Source organism: Jaculus jaculus, chromosome 14 (assembly GCF_020740685.1).
Source record: "Jaculus jaculus isolate mJacJac1 chromosome 14, mJacJac1.mat.Y.cur, whole genome shotgun sequence".
NCBI lineage: Eukaryota > Metazoa > Chordata > Mammalia > Rodentia > Dipodidae > Jaculus > Jaculus jaculus.
Window position 1 is genome coordinate 65,651,943 of NC_059115.1, and position 22,344 is coordinate 65,674,286.

Sequence of the window (22,344 nt, forward strand, 5' to 3'; positions counted from 1 at the left end):
AGTTGGAGATTTCTCATTCACTCTGAACTCTCCAGCTCTAAAAATTGTTTGTTTTTAAAAATATGCATTTGCTTTGCTAAGTAAAGTACTTAAAGTTGAAGATAGTTAATTATAAGAAAAGTCTCTATTTATTAATCTTTATTATCTGCTGGGACCAGACATCCTTTACCAATTTTGTTCTTTTCCTTCAACTCATACTGTTAACACTTTACCTGTGACTAGCTACTAGTTCTAATTTGATTTTTAAAATGATATAAAATCTCTTGTGTATCTTGGGTTTCATAGGAATGTGTAGTTTTCTAATAGAAAATAATTTCAGCAACTCAGAATTGAAAATATTCACTTGAACATAAAATATTCTTGCCGTTTTAGATTAAATCTGTTCAGATTGCAAAGGAAGTACAGTGTGCACATAAAACATACTTCACTATAAAAAATCACTCTGAAAGCATATTAGGAATATTTAGCCAAGAAAATGTCTGTTTCTTTTTTTAATGCTCTGGAAACCATTTGTTTTTAAAAAAGCAGATGTAAAAAGCCCATGGGTGAACACTGCAAAAAATTGTAAAATAAAAATGATTTTGAACTTTTTCTTTGTTTGTAGTGCATACAGATTGAACCCGGGGCCTTATGCATACTAAGCAAGCACTCTATGACTGGTGTGACCCCCCAGCCCTGAGCTTAATTTTAAATGTATTTGTCCTTTTGGGTCAAGTAATCAATAAAACACATGACAACTTCAGCTTTGCAACATACTGCTTTCAAAAGTATGTTGTACAGGCTGGAAAGATGGCTTAGCAGTTAAGGTGCTTGCCTGTGAAGCCTAAGGACCCACATTCAACTTTCTAGATCCAATGTAAGTCAGACTCACAATGGTGAGGCAAGCACAAGGTTGCACATGCCCACTAGATGGCACAAGCATCTGGTGCTCAATTGCAGTGGCTGAGGCCCTGGTGTACCAATTGTCTTTCTCTCTCTCTCTAAAATTTAAAAAAAAAAAGGATGTTGCAGGGTTGGAGAGATGGCTTAGTGGTTAAGACACTTGCCCACAAAGCCAAAGGACCCAGGTTCAATTCCCCAGGACCCATGTAAGCCAGCTGCACAAAGTGGCACATGTGTCTGGAGTTCATTTGCAGTGGCGGGATGGCCTGGAGCACCCATTCTCTCTTGCTCTCTCTCTCTTTCCCGCCCTCTCTTAAATAAATTAAAAAGTATTTTTTTTAAAATTATGTTATATCTCATGAAATTCACATCCCTTTTGTGGACATTATGAAATTATCAAGGTTACTTTGACCAGGAAGAGGTAACATTTTACATTCATTGCATATATTGAACTCTATAAAGAGATAATCTTAATCTTAATTCAAATAATTATATACTTTACCACATTGGAATAAGAACTTGTGATATCTGGGTTCTGGCTTTGGTTCTGTGGTTTAACTATGGGACTTAGGGAAAGCCATTTACTCTTCTGAGTCCTCAAGTTTCTCAGGTGAGAGGGGAAGATAAAATCATGGGCTTCTCAGGCTGGAGAGATGGCTTAGTGGTTAAGGTGTTTGCTGGCAAAACCAAAGGATGCAGGTTTGATTCTCCACGACCTATATAAAGCCAGATGCACAAGGCGGCACATGCGTCTGGAGTTCATTTGCAGTGGCTGGAGACCTGGTATGCACATTCTCTCTATTTGCATCTTTCTCAAATAAATATATAAATAAAGTATTTTTAAAAATCATGGACTGCTTTATCTTCTCTGGGGAAGATAGATTCACTTCTCATGAGCAGTGTCTGTGGAAGGTATATGTAATGGAAATTAAAACTAATTTCTTTTGAGCAGGAGTTTGAGAATTCTTTTTTGAAGGCAGGCTACTGGGTAAGTACATGAGTAGCTGTGGTAGCCAGCTTCAAGATCTACTGGCCAGAAATTCCATTATGGACTTCTATTGCTACTGTCTGTTCCCCTGGAGGGAATAACACACTGAAGAGACACAGATATTGAACAGTTTTCCAAGCTCACGTGTAACTTTAACACCACCCACTTGAGTTAGTCTAGACATACTTTTGTTAGTCCTAAATTCACTTCAACCTTACTGCTCAGCAAACTCCCAAAGAAAACAGAACCAAAGACCCAAAAGCAGGATTGCCTGTTGGCTTTAATCCTTTAAGACAATTAGGAACAAATTGTGCTTACTTTATTTCTCAGACATTTCGTTTTTGTTCACCCTCTGCTTTCAGGATTAATATTATTAATGGGAGAAGAAAAGAGAAGGGCAGAGTCAATCACATCAATTAAAATTTACTGTGTTCTCCCAGAAGGTCAGACTCAAATCATGAGAAAACACGTAAACAGACAATGATGCTTTTATAGGATCTAGAGAAATTTTTTCTCTTCCTCCTCCTTCCACCATTTCATCCTCTTCTTCCTTCATTTTCCAGGCACTTGAGAGTGTATTGTAGTTTATATTAATAAAACATTGACTTTTCTTTTCTCCTTCTCTCTCTCCCCCTCTTCTCTTTCTTTACCTTTTTTGAGATAGGGGCCTATGCATACCAGGCTGTCCTTAAACTCACTATGTAGCTGAGGATGACCTTAAACGTCTGATCCTCTCAACTCCACTCCTGAGTGCTGAGATTTCAGGCATGAAATCTGTGCCTGGTTTATGCAATGCCAGACAAACATTCTACAGCTGAGCTATATCTCAGCTTCTTGATTTTCTTTACTGTCATGAGAACATGATAGAATGAACATGAGAAGTCCAACCAAACATACAGGACTTCAGACACCATAAACATATAATCACCATCACTCTGGGGTGTGACTCCCCAGTACAGTGCTTGCCTAGAATGCCTGAGACCCTACATGGCACAAAAACAACAGACTGCCTTTCACACATGGGAAGACTATACCCAGAACTGCCCACTTCAGCTTTCGGATGAGCTTCTGCTCAATCATGTGGGTTCTTGGCACAGAGCATATGCATCAAATTTTTTCACCTCTGTATAAGTGGTTTATTTGGAACTCTGCCCTGGTACATCACCCTTGTGACTCTTCCCCTTGACTTCCCTTGCCCCTCATATAAAGCTCCAGGTTCCTGTTTTTGAAACTTCAGGATAGCTGAACATAGGGCACCAAATCCTGCTAATTTTTTCTCCCAATTTAACAACAATGTGACTTTAACCCCTTGGCAATCAGTGTTGGGCAGGATATCCTGGCAGTAAACACTCAAGGACAGAGAAAGGAATCAGCACCCTACCATCATGCCAAACTATTACAGTTTGGCTTTTTAAAAAATTCCTTCAGCATTTCTAGAGAATCTGGGTATCGACATGCAGATGAACACCATGAGTCTGTGGTTTTAGTCCCTAGCTATCTCAGTCTATGGGGTTTGTCTTCCAGTTCGAAGTCTGCATAGATACTCTCTGCCTCTCTATGAGCATCTGTCAAATTTCAAGAGGAATTTACCAGATTTAACATTGCAAGCAATCTAGTTGCACACCACTTTCACATTTTACTGGGACCTACTGGTCCTTAAACTTAGTAAGAAGCTCATGGCTTGCCAGCTTTACAGGAGCTGAGTCATTAACAGCACTGTCTGGTACTGTATGCTATATAAAACACAGTACTTCCATGGTCACATATTTGTACCTTGTACAAAGCTAGCCCTTTGGGTTAACATGTACATCATTTGATGACTTGCCATTGTAGCAGGAGTCACATTATCTTCAAAATTAGACTCAACGACTTTCTACTTTTAGTGTATGATGTTTCTCTTCAGATAGTGCATCAAATGGCTGTATAAACATCCTTGCTTATCAGGAAAGAAAATTACAAGTAGGACATGCTCAGGGGCTGATCAAGTTTTGTGGGGCATGAAATATATACATTGTTAGGATCTCTCAGAATGCAAATGACAAACAAAATTGCTCTCAGAGCAGTGGAATTGGCTCTGTGCATGGGAGTCTCTGATGCTCAAGCCTTTCCGGCCTCAGAAGGAACTTGCCTGTGGCCATTATGATGTTTGTAATTTTCAGGTGTGGGGCAAACTAGACAAAGATGAGAATGGAATGAGGAAAGGTGCATTTGGACACAATATTTTTTATTCTAGGGAAACAAAATGTGGCATTTTAATGGAAAATCAATTCTTTTTGGAGAGATATATCAACTATATTTTATATTTTATTTTGAATATAATGGCTCCACATATTAAAGACAACATGGGAATAAGGGGACAGTTTCATATACTTTATTAAACTTAGTTAAGATCTATGGCATTCCTCCTGCATGAAATATAACATGATAGGAAAAATGGGTTCAGTAGTAAAAATAATTTAGAATAAGATAATTTTCCTTCATTCTTTACTTACTTCCTTTTCCTTCCTCTCTTTCATGCTGGAGACTGGACTTTAGCTTCATAAACATGACCACGTTCTTTAGCATTAAGTGGCATTCTAGGCCAAGTTTACTTTTTTGATTAAGAAATAGAACAGTACTCTTAGTAATCCACTGACATTAGCATTTTAATATCCAAGTTATCAAAGGGAAGAGATTATACAGAAAGGCACTGAGTTTATAGCTCCTTTTGACTAATAAGATACAAGTTAAGGAGATAAATGGAAAAGATCAACCAACACAGCACAGACTATTCTGGGTGACTTCTCTAGTTTGCCAAATATGTATTAGTGTAGTAGCCAACTCTTTCATAGCTAATCATGTGCTAACCTTGACAGAGTAAAGCTAACTAAGATGGCACATGCCTGTAGTTCTAGCACTTTGGAGGTATAGGCTCCAGCATCATTAGTTCAAGGTGATCGTTAGCTACATGAGGAGTTTGAGGCCAGCCTGGGTTACAAGAGACCCTACCTTATAAAAACAAAACAAAACAAAACAAAACAAAACAAAACAAAACAAAACAAAACAAAACAAGAACAACAAACTGGCTTAGAAAAATTTGAGCCTCATTTTGTGGGCCTCTCTGATGTTTAAAGTTCTCAAGGTAGAACTCTAAATTCTGGGGCTGGGAAATGGGTCAGCAATTAAAGCCACTTGTCTACCAAAGTTTGTCAGCCCAGGTTTGATTGCCCACCACCCACTTAAAGCTAAACTCCAAGTGGTACATGTGTCTGGCATTCATTTGGAGCTTCAAGAGATCCTGACCTACCTACCTACCTACACACATGGAAAAAAGAAAGATAGAGAGAGAAGGAAGGAAGGCAGAATGGAAGGAAGGAAAGAAGGAAGAAAGGAAGGAAGGAGTGAAAGAAAGAACTCTGAATTCTTAGGACCTATCCTTTTCATCTTGTTCCTATCTGTTTGGACTCACATGTTCTTCTCTATGGGTGACAGTTAATGTATGTTAAGTCCAAACACCCTGGTTTGGTTTCACCAAGTTCCTTTTTGTTTCTGCCCCTGTGGTTCCAGTTTTGCTGTTGTTGAAAGCTGTGGGATTTATAGAACCAAATGGGTCCTCAGAAATCATGCATCACTCTCTGAATATAAGAAACTGAAACCAAGAGACTTTCCAAAGTCAAACAGTTAGTACAGCAAACCCTGACCTAGAACCAGCATTCCCTCTCACCTGTCTCCTTTCCAATGCTTTCTATATGACTTCTCCACTTTTCAATAAAATCATTCTTCTGGAATGAACTAGGGCTTTAAAATGAAGCTCTTCTGCACTGGGATGCTCAAGCAGTACCTTTTGAATGACTAGTTCCTAGAGGTAGCAGTTTGTGATAGAAGTTTGAAAGATGGTCACATATAATTTTGACTCCCCACATGGTTTTGAGGATTAAGATAAACAAATGAAAGCTTAATAAGAATTCTTCATACTCAAATGAACTAATACATAGCCACAGCTCTTTGAAAAAGTCATCTAATGACATCTAAACAGTTACTCAGTGGATAAACAAGGGTGCTGGCCAAATGAAATTCAACCATTGAAATGAAAATCCAAGTGTTTTCCTTCTTAGCTATATTGTGATCATGCTCGTCATCATGATCATCATCATTTCGTACTGGGAATGGAACCCAGAGCCTTGCACATACTAGGAAAGTTCTCTGTTACTAAGCTATACCCCTAACCCCATAATATTGTTGGTTTGCTTATTCTCTGAAAACACTTTTGGGGGTTGGAGAGATTGCTTAGTGGTTAAAGGTATTTGCTTACAAAGAATGTTGGCCTGGTTTCAATTCCCCAGTACCCATGTAAAGATAGATGCACAAAGTAGTGTATGTGTTGAGGTCATTTGCAGTGACAGGACATGTTGGTGCATCCATACTTACTCTGTCTCTGGTTGCCTCTTTCTTTCAAATAAATAAATAATAAATAATAAATAAAAATATGGAAAAAGAACACTATTTGTTTAAATCTGTCATGTCTTTAGGTATTCTTGATGACTCTGGCAACAAATAATTTGTTTAATTACTATTGACAGATGGATTAATGATATTAGGAGTCTAACTTCTCCAGCAGCTATGGAAATACTTGGCACTGTTTTCTACTCTTTATTCATACCAGGGTTCCCAAGCCTGTCTTACTCTGAGGGCTCCTCCAATGCTTCTCATCTCAGCAGAGGATATTCTCACTTAGGTTCTTCCAAAGTGAAGGGAAAAGAAAACATGCTTTGTTTAGCTATAAGTGTAGGATACAAAGACAGATAGTTTTCCAATTACTAGTCAGTAAGAAGATTTGATGCCCTCTGTACAAATGTATCTGGTTACAGAAATGTTTTCACAATTGTTTATAATTCCTCATTGGTTTTATTATTTGGTAGTTTCATATTTCATATACTATTAAAAATGACCATTTTTCAGATGGTACCAGCTTGCTTCTGTTATTATAAGAATAATGACTCTACAAATGTCCATCATGAACAGTGTGATGCTCTGGAATCCAAAGTACAACACAGTACAAATAAAAAGCTTTATTTCTTACTTGAAGATAGAGCACAGCCTGGGCTTCACCATCTCTCAGATATGAAGTGAAAAGTTGGCAGGCACACCAAGGGTTTTTCTATTTATTGTTTTATGACAAACCATGGCATTGAGAATGGTTTTTTGAAAACCACTCTGTTTATTTTCATCAACAAATATGGGATTGTGTGACAGTGATACACCCAGTGTGACCATTGCACCAGGGCGATAGTTAAATACTGGGGACTTTCAAAGTCCTTTCAGTTATCAAACTGCCTTCAAGAAATAATGGGCCCTACCTCCAGCACACTCCAGAGTTTCAGAGATCAGCAGGATCTCTTCAAGAAGAAAGTGGCTGGACAAACCACCAAAAGGGAAGTAGGTGGTGAGAAAAATCAGTTTCATCTTATTTGAGGGTGGTAAAAAAAAGGCTTGGTTGCTTCTAAAATGTCTTCTTCGGTAGTTCTATAGCTAATTTTTCCCTAGTGGCAAGTCTAAAACTCCCAGCCCATATTCTTTTAGGCAAGTTGATGAAACGTAGGGTATGATGTTGAAGTTGATAGGAGGAGCACAGGAACATTTATCTGTTTTGAAAGGTGCAAGTGGCCCAGGGAATAAGATATGGAAGAAGGAGGTTTTATCTGGGGAAGGGGGAGAGGCCCCTGTTGGCCTGGAGGAGAAGGCTAAGAGGGCAGTTGGTGGGTACATAGAGGTTATAGTTAAATAGATCAGTGAGATAAATTTAAAGAATGGTCTGTTCAGGCCAGTCATTTCCTTTTCCAAAGGTTTTGTATAATTGGTCAACCACTACACTGAGCAGCCTCCCCCAGGCTTGGCCTAACCAATGCTGATGACATCAGCTGCAAGCCAGGCAGGCGTATAATGAGACCTAAGCTGCTCTCTTCACAGCCTCAGCCACTTTCTCACATCCCCCACCCTCTCGAGAGGCCATACTTCAGCAGAACTTTCCCTATCAATGCAAATCTTAGCTTTCACAGTCCTGGCCAAGAGATAGTGTAACACCCCTGAGATAGATGCTATCAAATGAATAATATGACCACACTGATAAAGAACAAGTCTCACTGCAAATAACATTTTGGGTTTCTCTTCCATGTTCCTCCTGATCTATTTCTTTCCACTGGTGCTTAATTTGATTTGGTAGATAAGGTGGAAGATAGAGCACCAAACAATTTGATTTCAGTTTTTAGTAATCAGCAAATGGATTATTTTAATTTGGCCCAGCTTTTCTTTTTCCAGACTTTAACTAGAGGCAATTTTGTTACTATCCAATCACTAATGTCTAGTTTGGTGAACAAATATTGGGCTAGTGAGAAACCCTCTGTTGAAAGTCCAGAATTTCAAAGGGCATCAACAATGTTTTTTAATTCAATTAAACAAATAAAGCCTGAGTAACTCTTATGGGCAGAGCACTAGAGAAAAGAAAATGACAATGCCTGGCCTCTGAGATGGATGTCTATAATCAAGAAATGGTAGTCCTTTCCCTTAAAATAGCTTACTAGATATTTATTACATGAAGGACCTCCAATTATCTTATTTTTCCCTCAAAGATTTAGAGAGCCAACAAGTCAACTGGGATGGGATTTCTGAGTAATTTCCAGTGGTTTGGTCTTTGTCCTTCAGAACAAAGATGGGTTAGTGGGCCACTAGTGGTGTAAATATAAATTCTTGATGGTTAGGGCAGAATGTTTGGCCTCTGTGGGCCTCAGTTTCTTTCTTTCTTTTTTTTTTTCCCAAGGTAGGGTCTCACTCTGGCCCAGGCTGACCTGGAATTCATTATGTAGTCTCATGGTGGCCTCGAATTCACAGCGATCCTCCTACCTCTGCCTCCTGGGTGCTGGGATTATTTATTTATTTGAGAAAGAGAAAGAGAGACAGAGAGAGAGACAGAGAGAGAGAGAGAATGAGAATGGGCATGTAAGGGCCTTCAGCCACTGCAAATGAATTCCAGACACATGCACTCCCTTGTGCATTTGGCTTACGTAGGTCCTGGAGAATTGAACGGGGATCCTTTGGCTTTGCAGGCAAATACCTTAACTGCTAAGCTATCTCTCCAATCCAGTTTCTTTGTCTCTAAAAAGAGGATAATAAGTCCTAGCAGCCATAAGATAGCCCTGTGACCTGAGAGCAAGTCATGTGTAAAATCTTGAAATTGTAACTACTGGATGCAGGTGCATTATCATGAACTATCAACGACTTCTTTTACAAGAAGCAACTCAGCTACCTCCTTGTCTCTCTGTTAGCTGATTTTACTCTTACTAAGTCATTTAGCTAAAAGAAAAGAATAACATCCTGAGATAGTCATCAAGCTATATTAAAAAGGTAAGATTTCCTCTAAAATCTGCGTACAAAGTTACACGTATCTATCTGGTAGTTCCCTTACCATCCTGAAGGTGTTCACTTGAAAACAAATGACTACACCCAGGACTTTCAAGACCTGGGCTCGTGTCTGCTGCATGGTTCTGCAGCTATTATGCCTAGGGACATTTTGTAGACCTTATAATCTGTAAAAACTAAAGGTATGGAAACATCATTCAGGTCACACTCCCAACTGTGGCAGAACTGGAAACGGGATCCAGGTATAGTTTTGTTTTGTTTTAATATAATTCCATGTTGCTTTCCTCAGCTTCTTGTTTAGGAAGAGTTCTGCTTCTTAAAAAACTTTTGAGGGTTGGGGATGCATCTCAACTCTAGCACACATGTGTAGCATGCTTGAAGCCTCCTTGGGTTTAGTCTCTAACACCACACACACTTACAAAAAAAAAATCACCCAAAGAATTTAGGTAGCCTAGATCCTTACAGAAGGTTAAAACCCATGTAGGTGATAAAAGGTAGATCTTCCAGTTCCCCAGGAATAAACAAACAACGGGCACTATAAGGAAAGAAGAGTTGCACAATATCTGGATGTACTTTTATGCCCATGTTGAACTTTATACAAGTGGTTCCTCTGGAAGTTCTGAAAGGTAAAAGTATTAGGGCCCAACATCTTTCCAAACCTGGTCAAGCTTCTCCCAGCTGCTTGAATTGACTGTGGTTGTGGCCAGTTATTTTGATGCTAAAGAAAGAGGTTGGTCCTAAAAGAGGGGGTTCGAATTAGGGGGCTTTGAGTCCATTCAGTAGAGTTAAGGTCACCTATACATTCTTATGTTATTCTCAAATATTCTTATTACAAAGGGCTTAGTCCGTTTTCAGAATAATGTTTACTTATCCCATCTGAAGACACTTCCTATGTTTTAGACAGTCTATGAAATGTTAACAGCCCACAGCTGAACAATATTCTGCACATGCATGTGCAACATGGCAAATCATTTGCTCAAAGGAAACAACCCTCATCCCCAGCCAGCCCCAATGAAGACAGCAGAAGAGAACTAACTGATTTGTCTGTTGTCTTTCCTGTCAAGATCGCCCTCGCCTTGGCTTTGGTCAGCGGGAAGGACTTTATGTATGAGTCATACAAATGCTTTGCCAGGGCCCGGAGATCAGCAGACTCTGGGTTCAGCTGGTCGATATCACTGGAGATCTCCGCCAACAGCTTCTCCTTCTCGGCCTGTGGCATCCGCCCAAACCTGATGGCTATAGAGGAAGAGGAATGACAGGATGAATCACTGAATCATTACTACTGCTCTAATGTGCACTGTGTTCTCTACAGCCCTAGTTCCCACAGAGTAAGAGCTCTTCCTCTCTCCACCCAGCTCAAGTTCTGCTTTCTATCTACCACTTTGCTCATGTTTTTATTTCACAATAGTAGCACAAATAAGTAAAAATTAAAGTCTTTGCTCCTTTAATTAAAAAAATAACAAATGATCCTGTTAGGAGGATGGGAAAGTTTGTTTGGCCCACTGAGGAGCATCTGTTTATTTAAATATGAACTAATTAAGAGCCAACACCTGTTAATCCCTTAAGATCCAATTCAAATGTCACTTTCTTTATGAGGTTTTTGAGTACAGTTATTTTTTTCTTCCTCTTTATACCACCAACACTTAATACTTCAATGACAGCAATGTTCACACTGTACTGTAATTATTTGCTCTAGATGATTACTTATTCCACTATAGAATAATATCCTCAAGGCTAGGGACACGGTCTTATTTATCTTGATAGTCTTCACACTTTATAAAAGGTCAAGCAGGAGGATCTCTGTGTTTCATGAATTAAAGTAAGGAACTACACAGAATTAAAAGTCGTGCAAACAGGATTTATTCTGTTTGTATGGGCTGTCTTGTCCCTCTTAAAAGAAATCTGACAGTGCTTTATTTCATTTTTTAGGATGGAGAACTTTTACGTTTAATGGAGAGAAGCCAGATTTATTCCCCTGACTTGAGAATTACCACTTGGTGATGTTTGTTAGAAAGACAATATCTTAACATTTGGTCTCTTGAGAGGAGAGGAAGTATAAAAGTAAAAGAAAAAAAAAAGCAAAGGCAAGATTTGAGGCCCAAGTTGTAGAAACTATTTTGTTGGAGCTGGGACATAGCTTGGGGATAAAGTACTTACCTAGCAAGTACAAGACCCTAAATACAGAAAATTATTAATCATCTCTTTATCCTGCTTCTCTACCAATACTATCTGTAAAATATCATGTTGAGTAATGTTACTTTGGACGTGTTCTTTGGACTCTGATTTCATACAATGGGACATGTTGGTATCCTACCCAATACTCTGTGCTGCTCTATTTGACACTTACCAAGGTGACGAGGTTTCTTAATTGTCCCCCTCATTAGACAATAAATGTGTATGCAAAGATTATATCACATTCACTTATGTTTCTAGTATTCAGTGGTACTCAGTCAATAATTGCTTATTATAGGAAACAGCAGATAATAGGTTTTTTGCTATGTTATACCAAAGGTAGTATGTCTACCATAAGACAAATTGCCTACAAACATTTATATCTACATTCTTAGTGAATTTCATTCCTTATTAATTTTATTTTTGTGCTGGGGATTAAGTATAGGGTCTTGTGCATGCTAAGTACAGGTTCTACAGTTAGCAGATCTTATTTTATATTATTATTATTATTTTGAGATTGGGTCTTTAGCCCAGGCTGGCCTAGAACTCCTGCTCCTGCCCCAGCCTCCTTCATGCAGGAATTACAAGTGTGCACCATCATGCCTAGCTGAATTTTATTTTAAGTTTGCCAAAGAAGAGAATGATTTGTACTCTTTAGTCTCAAATTTGTAAATTCGTCTCAGTTGACTCTAAACTTTATCACCAATTAATAAAACTACTTGCTACAAGGGCCTTCTTAGACCTTGCTTGGAATTAGAAAGGAAAAGACTTACCTCTCAGTTTAATTAAATTATATTATACTTAAATACTTTTGATAAATATATACTATTTGAGCCCTTCAAATAGAAATCTTTGAAAAAATTGCCATTAAAAAGATCTTGTTTTGGGCTGGACGGATGGCTTAGTTGTTAAGGCATTTGACTCAAAGCCAAAGGACCTCGATTCCCCAGCACCCACATTAGCCAGATGTACAAGGGGGTGCACTCGCCTGGAGTTCATTTGCCATGGCTGGAGGCCCTCACATGCCTATTCTCTCTCTCTCTCCTTCTCTCTTTCTCTGTCAAATAAATAAATAAAATGAATATAAAATAAATCTTGTTTCCCTCCTTACATGTCCTGTTCTCTTTTTTTAGTTGCACAGGGATGGGGGATGGCTGCTTGCATCCTGGTGCACTGAGAAGCCCTCCCTCTCAGATTTGCTGTGCTCAGGATATGAGGCTCATCACTCACTCTTTCACAGCTCTGCTCATGCTAGTCATCTGTAATGTTTTCTTTTCTGCTCTATTTTCTAGTCATAATGAAGGCGGGTACAGGTCCTTGTATAACACATTTTTAAATAAAATTAAAAAAATAACAAAAACAAAAACAAGGGTCTTGGGAGATAGCTCAAAGGATAAACTCTTGTCATACAAGTGTGAGTACCTGAGTTCACATCCCCAGGATCCATGTAACAGCTAGGTACTGCATACTAGCATCTGTAATCCCAGCATGCCTTGGGCAGGAGGGGAGACAGAGAGGAGAAAATCACCTGGAAGCTTGTGGGCCAGGTAGCCTGGCAAAGCCAGCACAGTGAACAGGAAGAGACCTTGCTGCAAACAAAGTGGAAGGCAAGGACTGACAGTCGAAGTTGTCTCCTGACCTTTATAACTGTGGCATGCACATGTGCCTGTGCTCACATAGATGAACATACACATACACACCAAAACAACATAACCCCAGACAGAAAATTCTTTTAAAATTATCTGTGAAGCCATTCTTAACCAGCACCTTCTTCTCACAGAACCAATCATTTGCTTACTTGTCCTCTGTTTATGTAGTAGTGCTTCCTTCTCTATTAATCACAAGAAGAATGAGGAGTTAGAACATGTTAGAATCACTTAGTGTCATTCTAAAATTACATGTCTCTAATGGAACCTTTGAATAAGCCATCCCTATGCCCTCATAGGAACATATAAAAAATTGGGCGGTGAAAAACTTTCCTAAATACTAGACTCTCTCTTATGCACAAATTAATTTGTGTTTCAAGCTATTACAATGCTTTTAGTAGGCTTATATTGGCTATTCTATTAGCATAGAAACAATAGGCAGCAGACTTTATCTTCACTCCTGGGTGTAACAAAATACACACACTATACAATAAATGTGTGATGAATTAAACTCCAAAATATCAATTTAAAAAGAGAAAAATGAGTCAATATGTACATTGGGAAGTTTACAAAGGGAAAATAAGAATTGTGATATATTACACTTGATCTTAGCCAAAAGGCTGAGAAGTGATGAATTATGACATATTAAAAGAAGAAGAAATTGTGGGGTGGGCATATGGCTCAGTGGTAGAGTACTTGCATTCATGAAGAAGCCCTGGGTTTGGTTTTTAGCACTGAAAGAAGGAAAACCAAAACCAAAATAAAGACACCCACAGAAATTGTGGTATAAAGCTTTACAAAATCAGTTGTCATGTATTTAGACAGCAGTGCTAAAATCACCCACTATTTCACAGACCACTCAATACTATGTCTTCATTGATGAATGAACATTGCCTGACTACTGAATGTTCTAAGCTCTGGTCAAATTTTCACAGTCAAGAAACTATAAGCATTCATAGGAGTTTACATGTCTAAGAAAGCATTTTTTTCCTTAGTGGGTAAACAAAATAGCTAATTTATTTATAAGTAGTTTTATTTATTTATTTGTAAGGGGAGAGAGAGAGAGTGAGAGAGAGAGGAAGAGAAAGCATGGGAGAGAAAGAGAAGTGGTATACCAGGGCCTCTTGCCACTACAAACAAAGTGCATGCACCACTTTTTGCATCTAACTTTACATGGGTACTGGACAATTGAACCCAGGCTGTCAGGATTTGCAAACCATCTCTTCAGTCCCATAATAGCTAATTTGAATAGCCAAAGATAAACACTTCTTACATTGATAGTCTTGCTTTCTTATACCTAACAAAAATAGCCAAAGGAAAGCTTTTCAAATCATTTTGATTAGACTATATTAAATCAAAGTCCATGTGCTAGGATATAAAAAAGTGTAAATGCTCTTAATTTGAAGTAACTGCAAAGGGCTAAATCTTATAAACAAAGTGTTGGCATTGCTAAGTGACTATGCTACAGATTAGGTACAAATGACACAAGTGATTTTAGCATTTTTATGTATCAGAGGGTCAGAAAAGGGATGAATGATACCTCCTGTTGGTGGAACTGAATCTGCATTAACAAACACAAATCTGAAGTAGAAGTAGACATTTTATTTATATTTATTTGTTTGAGATTGAGTCTCATATAGGCCAAGCTAGTTTCAAACTTGCTATGTATGTCAGGATAACCTTGAACTCCTGATTCTCCTGTCTTCAAATCCTAGGTTCTCTGATTACTACTGTGTACCTTATTATTTTGTTTTTTTGGTTGCTATTTTTTAAATTATAAAAAATATTTTATTTATTTATTTTTAAAAATATTTTTGGTTATTTTTATTTATTTATTTGAAAGTGACAGAGAGAGAAAGGGGTAGAGATATATAGAGAGAATGGGTGCACCAGGGCCTCTAGCCACTGCAAACGAACTCCAGACACGTGCGCCCCCTTGTGCATCTGGATAACGTGGGTCCTGGGGAATTGAGCCTTGAACCGGGTCCTTAGGCTTCACAGGCAAGCACTTAACCGCTAAGCCATCTCTCCAGCCCTTATTTTTATTTACTATTTGACAGAGAGAAAGAGGAAAGTGAGGGGGAGAGAGAGAGAGAATGGGCACTCCAGGGCCTTCAGCCACTGCAAACGAACTCCAGACACATGTGCACCCTTGTGCATCTAGCTAACGTGGGTCCTGAGGAATAGAACCTGGGTCCTTTGGCTTTGCAGGCCAATGCCTTACCCACTAAGCCATCCCTCCAGCCCTTTTTTTTTTTTTGAGGTAGGGTCTCACTCTGGTCCAGGCTGACCTGGAATTCACTATGTAGTCTCAGGTGCCCTCTAACTCGCGACGGTCCTCTTACCTCTGTCTCCTGAGTGCTGGGATGAAAGGCATGTGCCACCATGCCTGGCTTCCTTGGTTGTTATTTTTGAGGTAGGGTCTTGTGCTAGCTCAGGTTGACCTGGAATTCACTATGTAATCTCAGGCTGGTCTTGAACTCACAGTGATCCTCTTATGTCTGCCTCCTGAGTGCTGGGATTAATGGCATGGGCCACCTTGCCCAGCCACCCTTTTTATTTTTTTAAAGGAAAAAAATTGATTGCATTTATTGCTTTGGAGTCCCATATAATCATACCTTCACACCTCAGGTGAGTAATGAGGGAGCACAGGAAGTGTTTAGCAAGGTACCTGGCACATGGTCATGCTTCCTAATCATAGCTTCTATTCTTGTGGACCAAGTAATCTGTGGAAACTATGCTTTCTGTGGGGCATAGATCAGAACAGCAGCCATAGCACACTGTTCTCCCTAACAGATAAAGAACCAACCCCAAAACCCAGTTTATCAGCCTATCTCTTATCTTTTTGAAGTTGCTAGGACTGGTATTTTTGGTTGAGTAATTCTTTCTGTTTCTCTCTCTCTCTCTTGCCTGTGTGGTACATGCTAGGCAAGTGCTTTACCATGCCACTAAATCCATTTTTATTATTTTAAATACTTATTTTACTTATTTACTTACTTGGAGAGAGAGAGAGAGAGAGAGAAAGAGAGAGAGAGAGAGAGAGAGAGAGAGAGAGAGAGAGAGAGAGAGAAAGAGAAAGAGAAAGAGAAAGAGAAAGAGAAAGAGTGTGTGAGTTTGGAGAGAGAGCATACCAGGGCCTCCAGCCAGACACATGTGCCACCTTGTGCATCTGGCTTATATGGGTACTGAGGAATTGTACCTGGGTCCTTAGGCTTCACAGACAAGTGCCTTAACCTCTAAGCCATCTCACCAGTCATGCCACTAAATATCTAGCCCAGTTTCCATCCTTTGAGCAAAGAATCTGGGAACCAAGATGAAGGAAGTTATGGAGGTTGGATGGTTCCCTAGAAGACTGAAGTTAAGGCTTAGAAATGAAAGATGAACATTATAGATTAGGAACCAAAAATAGAAAGCGTGGTACACATATAAGTATGTTTTTTCCAGTCTTCTACCATAATGATTAATATCAAAAGACACAAGAAAATGCTCTGATACTGTGAGTCACTGGGTTAGAACTTTTGGCCTCTGGAAGGCAGTGGAATTGACACTGCATTCAATGTAGTCAGGAAGTCTACTTAGTAGTTTCTGCTCTGTGAAAAACAAGTTATATGGTTTTCAGAAAGTTAATTTCTTTATCTACAGGATGGGGGACTTGGAAAAGAAGATCTCTAGAGGTATGACCAGTGTGTTCTTATCTTTTTCTAAAGCAGTATTTGTTTAGTTTTTGTGGCCCAACAAAATAAAAAAGGCACATTCTGTCTGTTGTACAGATGTCATATAGCAACTTTAAGGAGCACTGGGATTCAGTTTTATATTTGAGATAATTAATCACCTACAGAGGGCAGGGTATGTGATACTGTAGTATAGCATGTACCTAGCAAGTTTAGTCCCTGTCACTGCACATACAAATAAAAGACAAATTTACTTACAAAGCAATGTACTTTGGTTTAAAAAATTGTCAATATCAGAATTGGTAGGCTCCTTTCAGGAAGACAGACTTGATAGAGGCTCATTAATTTATGATAAAAATATATTAGCATACACATGATGCAATAGTCTTCTATTAGCATATGATCAATTTAACACTGGATACTTAATACAGATATTACTGAACAACCTTTAAGCAATAGGATAATTAAGTATCTTGTTATATAGTGCTAAGAAACAATTAATTGATATATATTCAAAGTACCTACCTATCAGATTAAAGCATATTTTGAAAATGATAAATCAAGATAAAAAGAGAATGAAATAAGTGGTGCTTATTGAAAATATTTTTGTCAGGCTAGAGAGATGTTTTAACAGTTAAGGAGCTTGCCTGCAAAGCCTAACAACTTGAGTTCAATTCCCCAGTATCTGCTAAATGCACAAAGTAGCACAGATGTCTATAGTTCATTTGCAGTGGCTGGAGGCCCTAGCAGGCCCATTCTCTCTCTCTCTCTGCTTGCAAATAAGTAAATAAATAAATAATATCTTGGGTCTGGAGAGATTGCTTAGTGGTTAAGGCATTTGCCTGCAAAGCCAAGCACTTCAGTTTGACTCCTCAGTACCCATGTAAGCCAGATGCACAAGGTGGTGCATGCATCTGGAGTTCATTTGCAGTGGGTGGAGGTCTGGGAGTGCCCATTCTCTCTCTCTCTCTCTCTCTCTCTCTCTCTCTCATTCTGCCTATTTTCCTCTCTCAAATAAATAAATAAGAATAATCTTAAAAATATTTTTGTCTTCCAACATTTAGGAGTGAATTTGTATTCATGGCAGGCTTTTGACAATTAGTAAGACCATGTGTCATGGTCAGGTTTTTCATCTCTTACATGTTTTCTATATGTGAAGTATATAAAACTTGTTTGCTATTTGTATAACTATTGCCAATAAGCAATGTTTTTCCACTTCTCTGCTTCTCTCTCTCTTCTGCAATGCTGAGATGGAACCTAGGGCCTCAAGTGTACTAGGCAAGCATTCTACCACTGAGCCACTCTTCTAGCTCGTCACCCCTCATTAATAAAAACAAGATACAAAAATCAAGAACCAGTTTATGCATTTTGAGGTATTTTAGGAATTGGACTTAACATTTTTCAGTTTGCATGAAGGACATGAAGAATCAACTAGCATCAACATTAAGCCGTTTTTTATGTAGGAGTAACATTTTTAAAAATTACCTATAGAGGACATTAAACATTTACTTAAGTTTCTTTCCAAAGCAGAAACAAGCAAACCACCACTACCTCATCCTCTAATTTAATCTACAATAATCTGAAGTCTAAAACAACAGCATGTAATTCACTTACTGAATACCTGTTTGATACAAGACACTATGCTATACAGACTACGCTGCAAGATGCCAAGATGAAAAAGATACTCTTGAAGGGGAGACCAGAAGCACACACCTGTTTCTTTCTTTATTGCCTCTATCCTTCTCACCTAAGCAGATGTCTGATGTCACAGCCCTTGTGCAGTAGGACTCTTGTCACCTTTTCTGTAAGGTGACATTTACTGGGTAATTTTTCTTCACAACACAAAGGTGATTGTGAATAGTGTTATTTTTTGCATGTGGTGGTGAAGTACATCATGATGGGCAGAAGACGCCTATTTAGCCTACAGTGGCCAGGAAGCAGAGACAGAAAGGGACCAGGGTCTCCTTCTCCTCTTCAAGGGCAACGACCCATGGCCTAAGTAAACCCTACCACTTTCCAATAGCATCAGGAACTGGAAAAAAGCACGTAACATGTGGGCCTTTGGGGGACATTTCAGATCCAAACTATGTCAAAGATGAAAAAAATAAAAAGCAATAAAGCTTAATCCTAGTTATCATTCAGGCTTCCCTGCATAGTAGAGCTACTATTTCCAGAGTACTAAGACAACTACCTTAAACATGCTGAGTGTCACAGAAACTTGTGAAAACACGTGTTAAAAGATTTTTACGAAACCACTGCAACTATTTTTAAGGTTGTCAGCATTTTATCTCAAATAAAAGGGAAAAAACAAACAAACAAACATCAATTTGTATCTTAGGACAGCCTGATCAGCAAAGCTAAGGTTTCACTAATTTTTAAACTTATGAAAAGCATAATTTAATGAATATTTATTTATTTATATGTGTTTATGGGCACACATGCTGTGGTGCATGGTAGGAGGTCCGAGGAGTTGTCTGTGCTCCACCTCCTTTGAGGCAGGGTCTCTGGCCACTGCTACAAAGAAGTCTGGCCCATGACCTTCGCTAGTTCCACCTCCCAGTGTCATGGAACATTGATTCAAAGACCCATGTACCATGTCACTTTGAATCTGCCTTTTACCTGGGTTCTGGGGAGTCTAACCTGGGTTGTTAGGTTTTGTAAGGAAACACGGTTAGTTACTCAGTCATTTCCCTGGTCCCCAACAGCACAATATTTTTTTTCGAGGTGGGGTCTTACTCTGTAGCCCAGGCTGACCTGGAATTCACTATGTAGTCTCAAACTCACGGTGATCCTCCTACATCTGCCTCCCGAGTGCTGGGATTAAAGGCATGTGCCACCACACCTGGATCCAAAAGCAGTTTTTAAGATAAAATTTCAACATTATAGGGAAAACATGACTGAATCAGTTGCACAAGCTAATTTTCCTCCACTTTAGATTAAAACAAATGAAGCTGAGTATAGTGGCACATGCCTTTATTCCCCAACACTTGGGAAGCTGAGGCTGGGCCAGCCTGGGCTACAGAGTGAGTTCTAGGTCAGCCTAGGCTAGAGTGAGATTCTCAGTTAAAATAATGTATTCACACTAAATCTACTATGTAGTTCATACATTAAAAGTCCTGAATATTAAATATTCATTTATTAAAATTCTTTATAACTATTTTCTTAAAAATAAAAAATGTGTTTAAAAATGGTTAATATCTAGGACCTAATAGAAAGCCTTTTCAATAAAAAGTAGAGAACTTCAAAATAAAATTAAAAATACATGGAAATATCCATTTGAAAAAGCAACATAATCCATTCTACAAGTGCCAGTTTCTCTGACAAATGGTAGTTGATGCACGATCAGATGCAGAGATCTTTTAATATATTACAGGCTCCTCTGTGTGGCCTAGGAGCTGGGCTTTTAGTTCTGCTTCATTGGCATTTTATGCTTTCTTGTTAAGGTGGTTTAGATGCGATGATACTGAGTTGGTTGTGTTTGGAATGATACAGTTGACTTCTGAGCAATCAGTGGGACTAGAAATGGTCTAGAAATGACTTGTTGAATGATAAAAATAATGGGAACACGTGTTTCTTTTGATTACTTACAGAAAAACAAAAATGTATTCAAGCACATCATTCTAACATCTGAGTGCCTTGTTCCCCACTGAAAGGATTCTAAAATCACATCCTTCTACAAATTTAGGCAACGTGACACAACCAAGCTGAAAGCTCTACCTGAAGAGTTTTAGCTGTATGATGTCATTTGGATCTGGACTGTTTCCCAAAAGCCTATATACTAAAGAGTTGTCCTCAGTTGGTGTTAGCAGGATGCAGTAGAACTTTCACAAAGTGGAGTCTAGTGGGATGCCTTCAGATCATAGAGGACATGCTCTTTTTAAAACATTTTATTTTTTATTTATTTACTTATTTGACAGAGAAAGAGGGGGAGGGAGAGAGAAAGAGAGAGAGAGAGAGAGAGAGAGGGAGAGCGCGAGCGCAAGCAAGCCAGGGCCTCCAGCCACTGCAAACGAACTCCACATGTGTGTATCCCCTTGTGCATCTGGCTTATGTGGGTCCTGGGGAATCAAACCTGGGTCCTTTGGCTTTGTAGGCAAATGCCTTAACTGCTAAGCCATCCCTCCAGCCTGAGGACGTGCTCTTAAAGGAAACAGCTGTGAAACCTCAACCTTTTCCTTTCAGTCCGTGCAATGGTGAGCTATTCCATCATAGGCAACAGGGCCAAATGATCATAAACTAGAACCCCCTCAGCTATGAGCTAAAATAAACCAAGTCTCTCATTTCTTTCTGTTATTATTATTATTATTTTGGTTTTTTGAGGTAGGGTCTCACTCTAGTCCAGGCTAACATGGAACTCACCTATGTAGTCTCAGGGTGTCCTCGAAATCATGGCAATCCACTTACCTCTGCCTCCCAAGTGCTGGGATTAAAGGCGTGTGCCACCATGCCCGGCTGTTGCTATTTTTTTTTTTTTTACAGAGTTTCACACTGTGGTCCAGGTTGGTATGAACTGAAGCCTGTGTGACAATCTTCCTAATTCAGCCTCCTAAGTGCTAGGGTTCTAAGCATGCACTACCACACTTGTATCAACCCTTTCTGCTTATAATTTGATTATTTCAGATATTCCTTATAGTGATAGAAAGCTGACTAACCTGTCATGCATAACCTAATATACCATCTAGTATACTATTTATATGTTCTGTAGCTGGACTACTTTAGATTTATTTATTTATTTTGTTTTTTCGAGGTAGGGTCTCACTCTAGCCCAGGCTGACCTGGATTTCACTATGTAGTGTCAGGGTGGCCTTGAACTCACAGTGATCCTCCTACCTCTACCTCTCCAGTACTGGTATTAAACATGTGTGCCACCATGCCCGGCCTACTTTAGATTTATATGTAGTCCTACATCATGATGCAATCACCCTAAATTGAAGAGCAATTGATTAGAACACATTGACCAGACTCAGGATTCTAGCATATACATACATATATGTATATATGTGTATGTGTGTGTATACACATATATTTACATTCATATACACACAGGCACACACACATATGTATAAATACACACATACATACACAGGCACACACACACTCACATATATTGAGACAAGATTTCGTGTATCTCAAACTGGCCTCAAACTCATTTTGTGTTTGAGGATGACCCTACAATCTTGATCCACCTGCCTCTACCTCTGGAGTGCTGAAAATACTGGCATGAGACACCACACCTGGTTTATGTGGTGCTGGGGGTCAAACCCAGGGCCTCACACATATCAGGCAAGCACTCCACCAACTGAGCCACATTGTAAATTATATATATATAATTTTTGGTGAGTGTGTGTGTGTGCATGTGCGCGTAGAGTGTGACACTATGTGTGCAGATGAGTGTCCTGTGCACAAGCCAGAGGAGGATTTCAGATGTCCTCCCTTAACTGCTCTTCCACCTTATTTCCTTGACACAAACAAACTTGGAGCTCATTATTTTTCAGTAACACTGGCTGACCAGTGATCCTCTGCACACTCCAGCACTGAGGTTATAGGCATGTGTGGCCATGTCCAGCTTTTATTTGTTTGTTTGCTTTTGGCT

At 39.0% G+C, this 22,344-nt stretch overlaps 1 protein-coding gene across 6 annotated transcripts in view; it reads right to left on the reverse strand.

The window, feature by feature from the left end:
- Pparg (peroxisome proliferator activated receptor gamma) overlaps positions 1-22,344 on the reverse strand; it is a 160,606-nt gene that overhangs the window by 20,492 nt on the left and 117,770 nt on the right. For 5 of the 6 annotated variants that reach the window (XM_045133965.1, XM_045133963.1, XM_045133966.1 and 2 more), the window contains exon 6: positions 10,299-10,498. The exons of the other annotated variant lie outside the window; for it this stretch is intronic. In XM_045133965.1, coding sequence (XP_044989900.1) covers positions 10,299-10,498 — 200 coding nt within the window. The remainder of the gene's footprint in view (positions 1-10,298; positions 10,499-22,344) is intronic. 6 annotated transcript variants of the gene reach the window in all.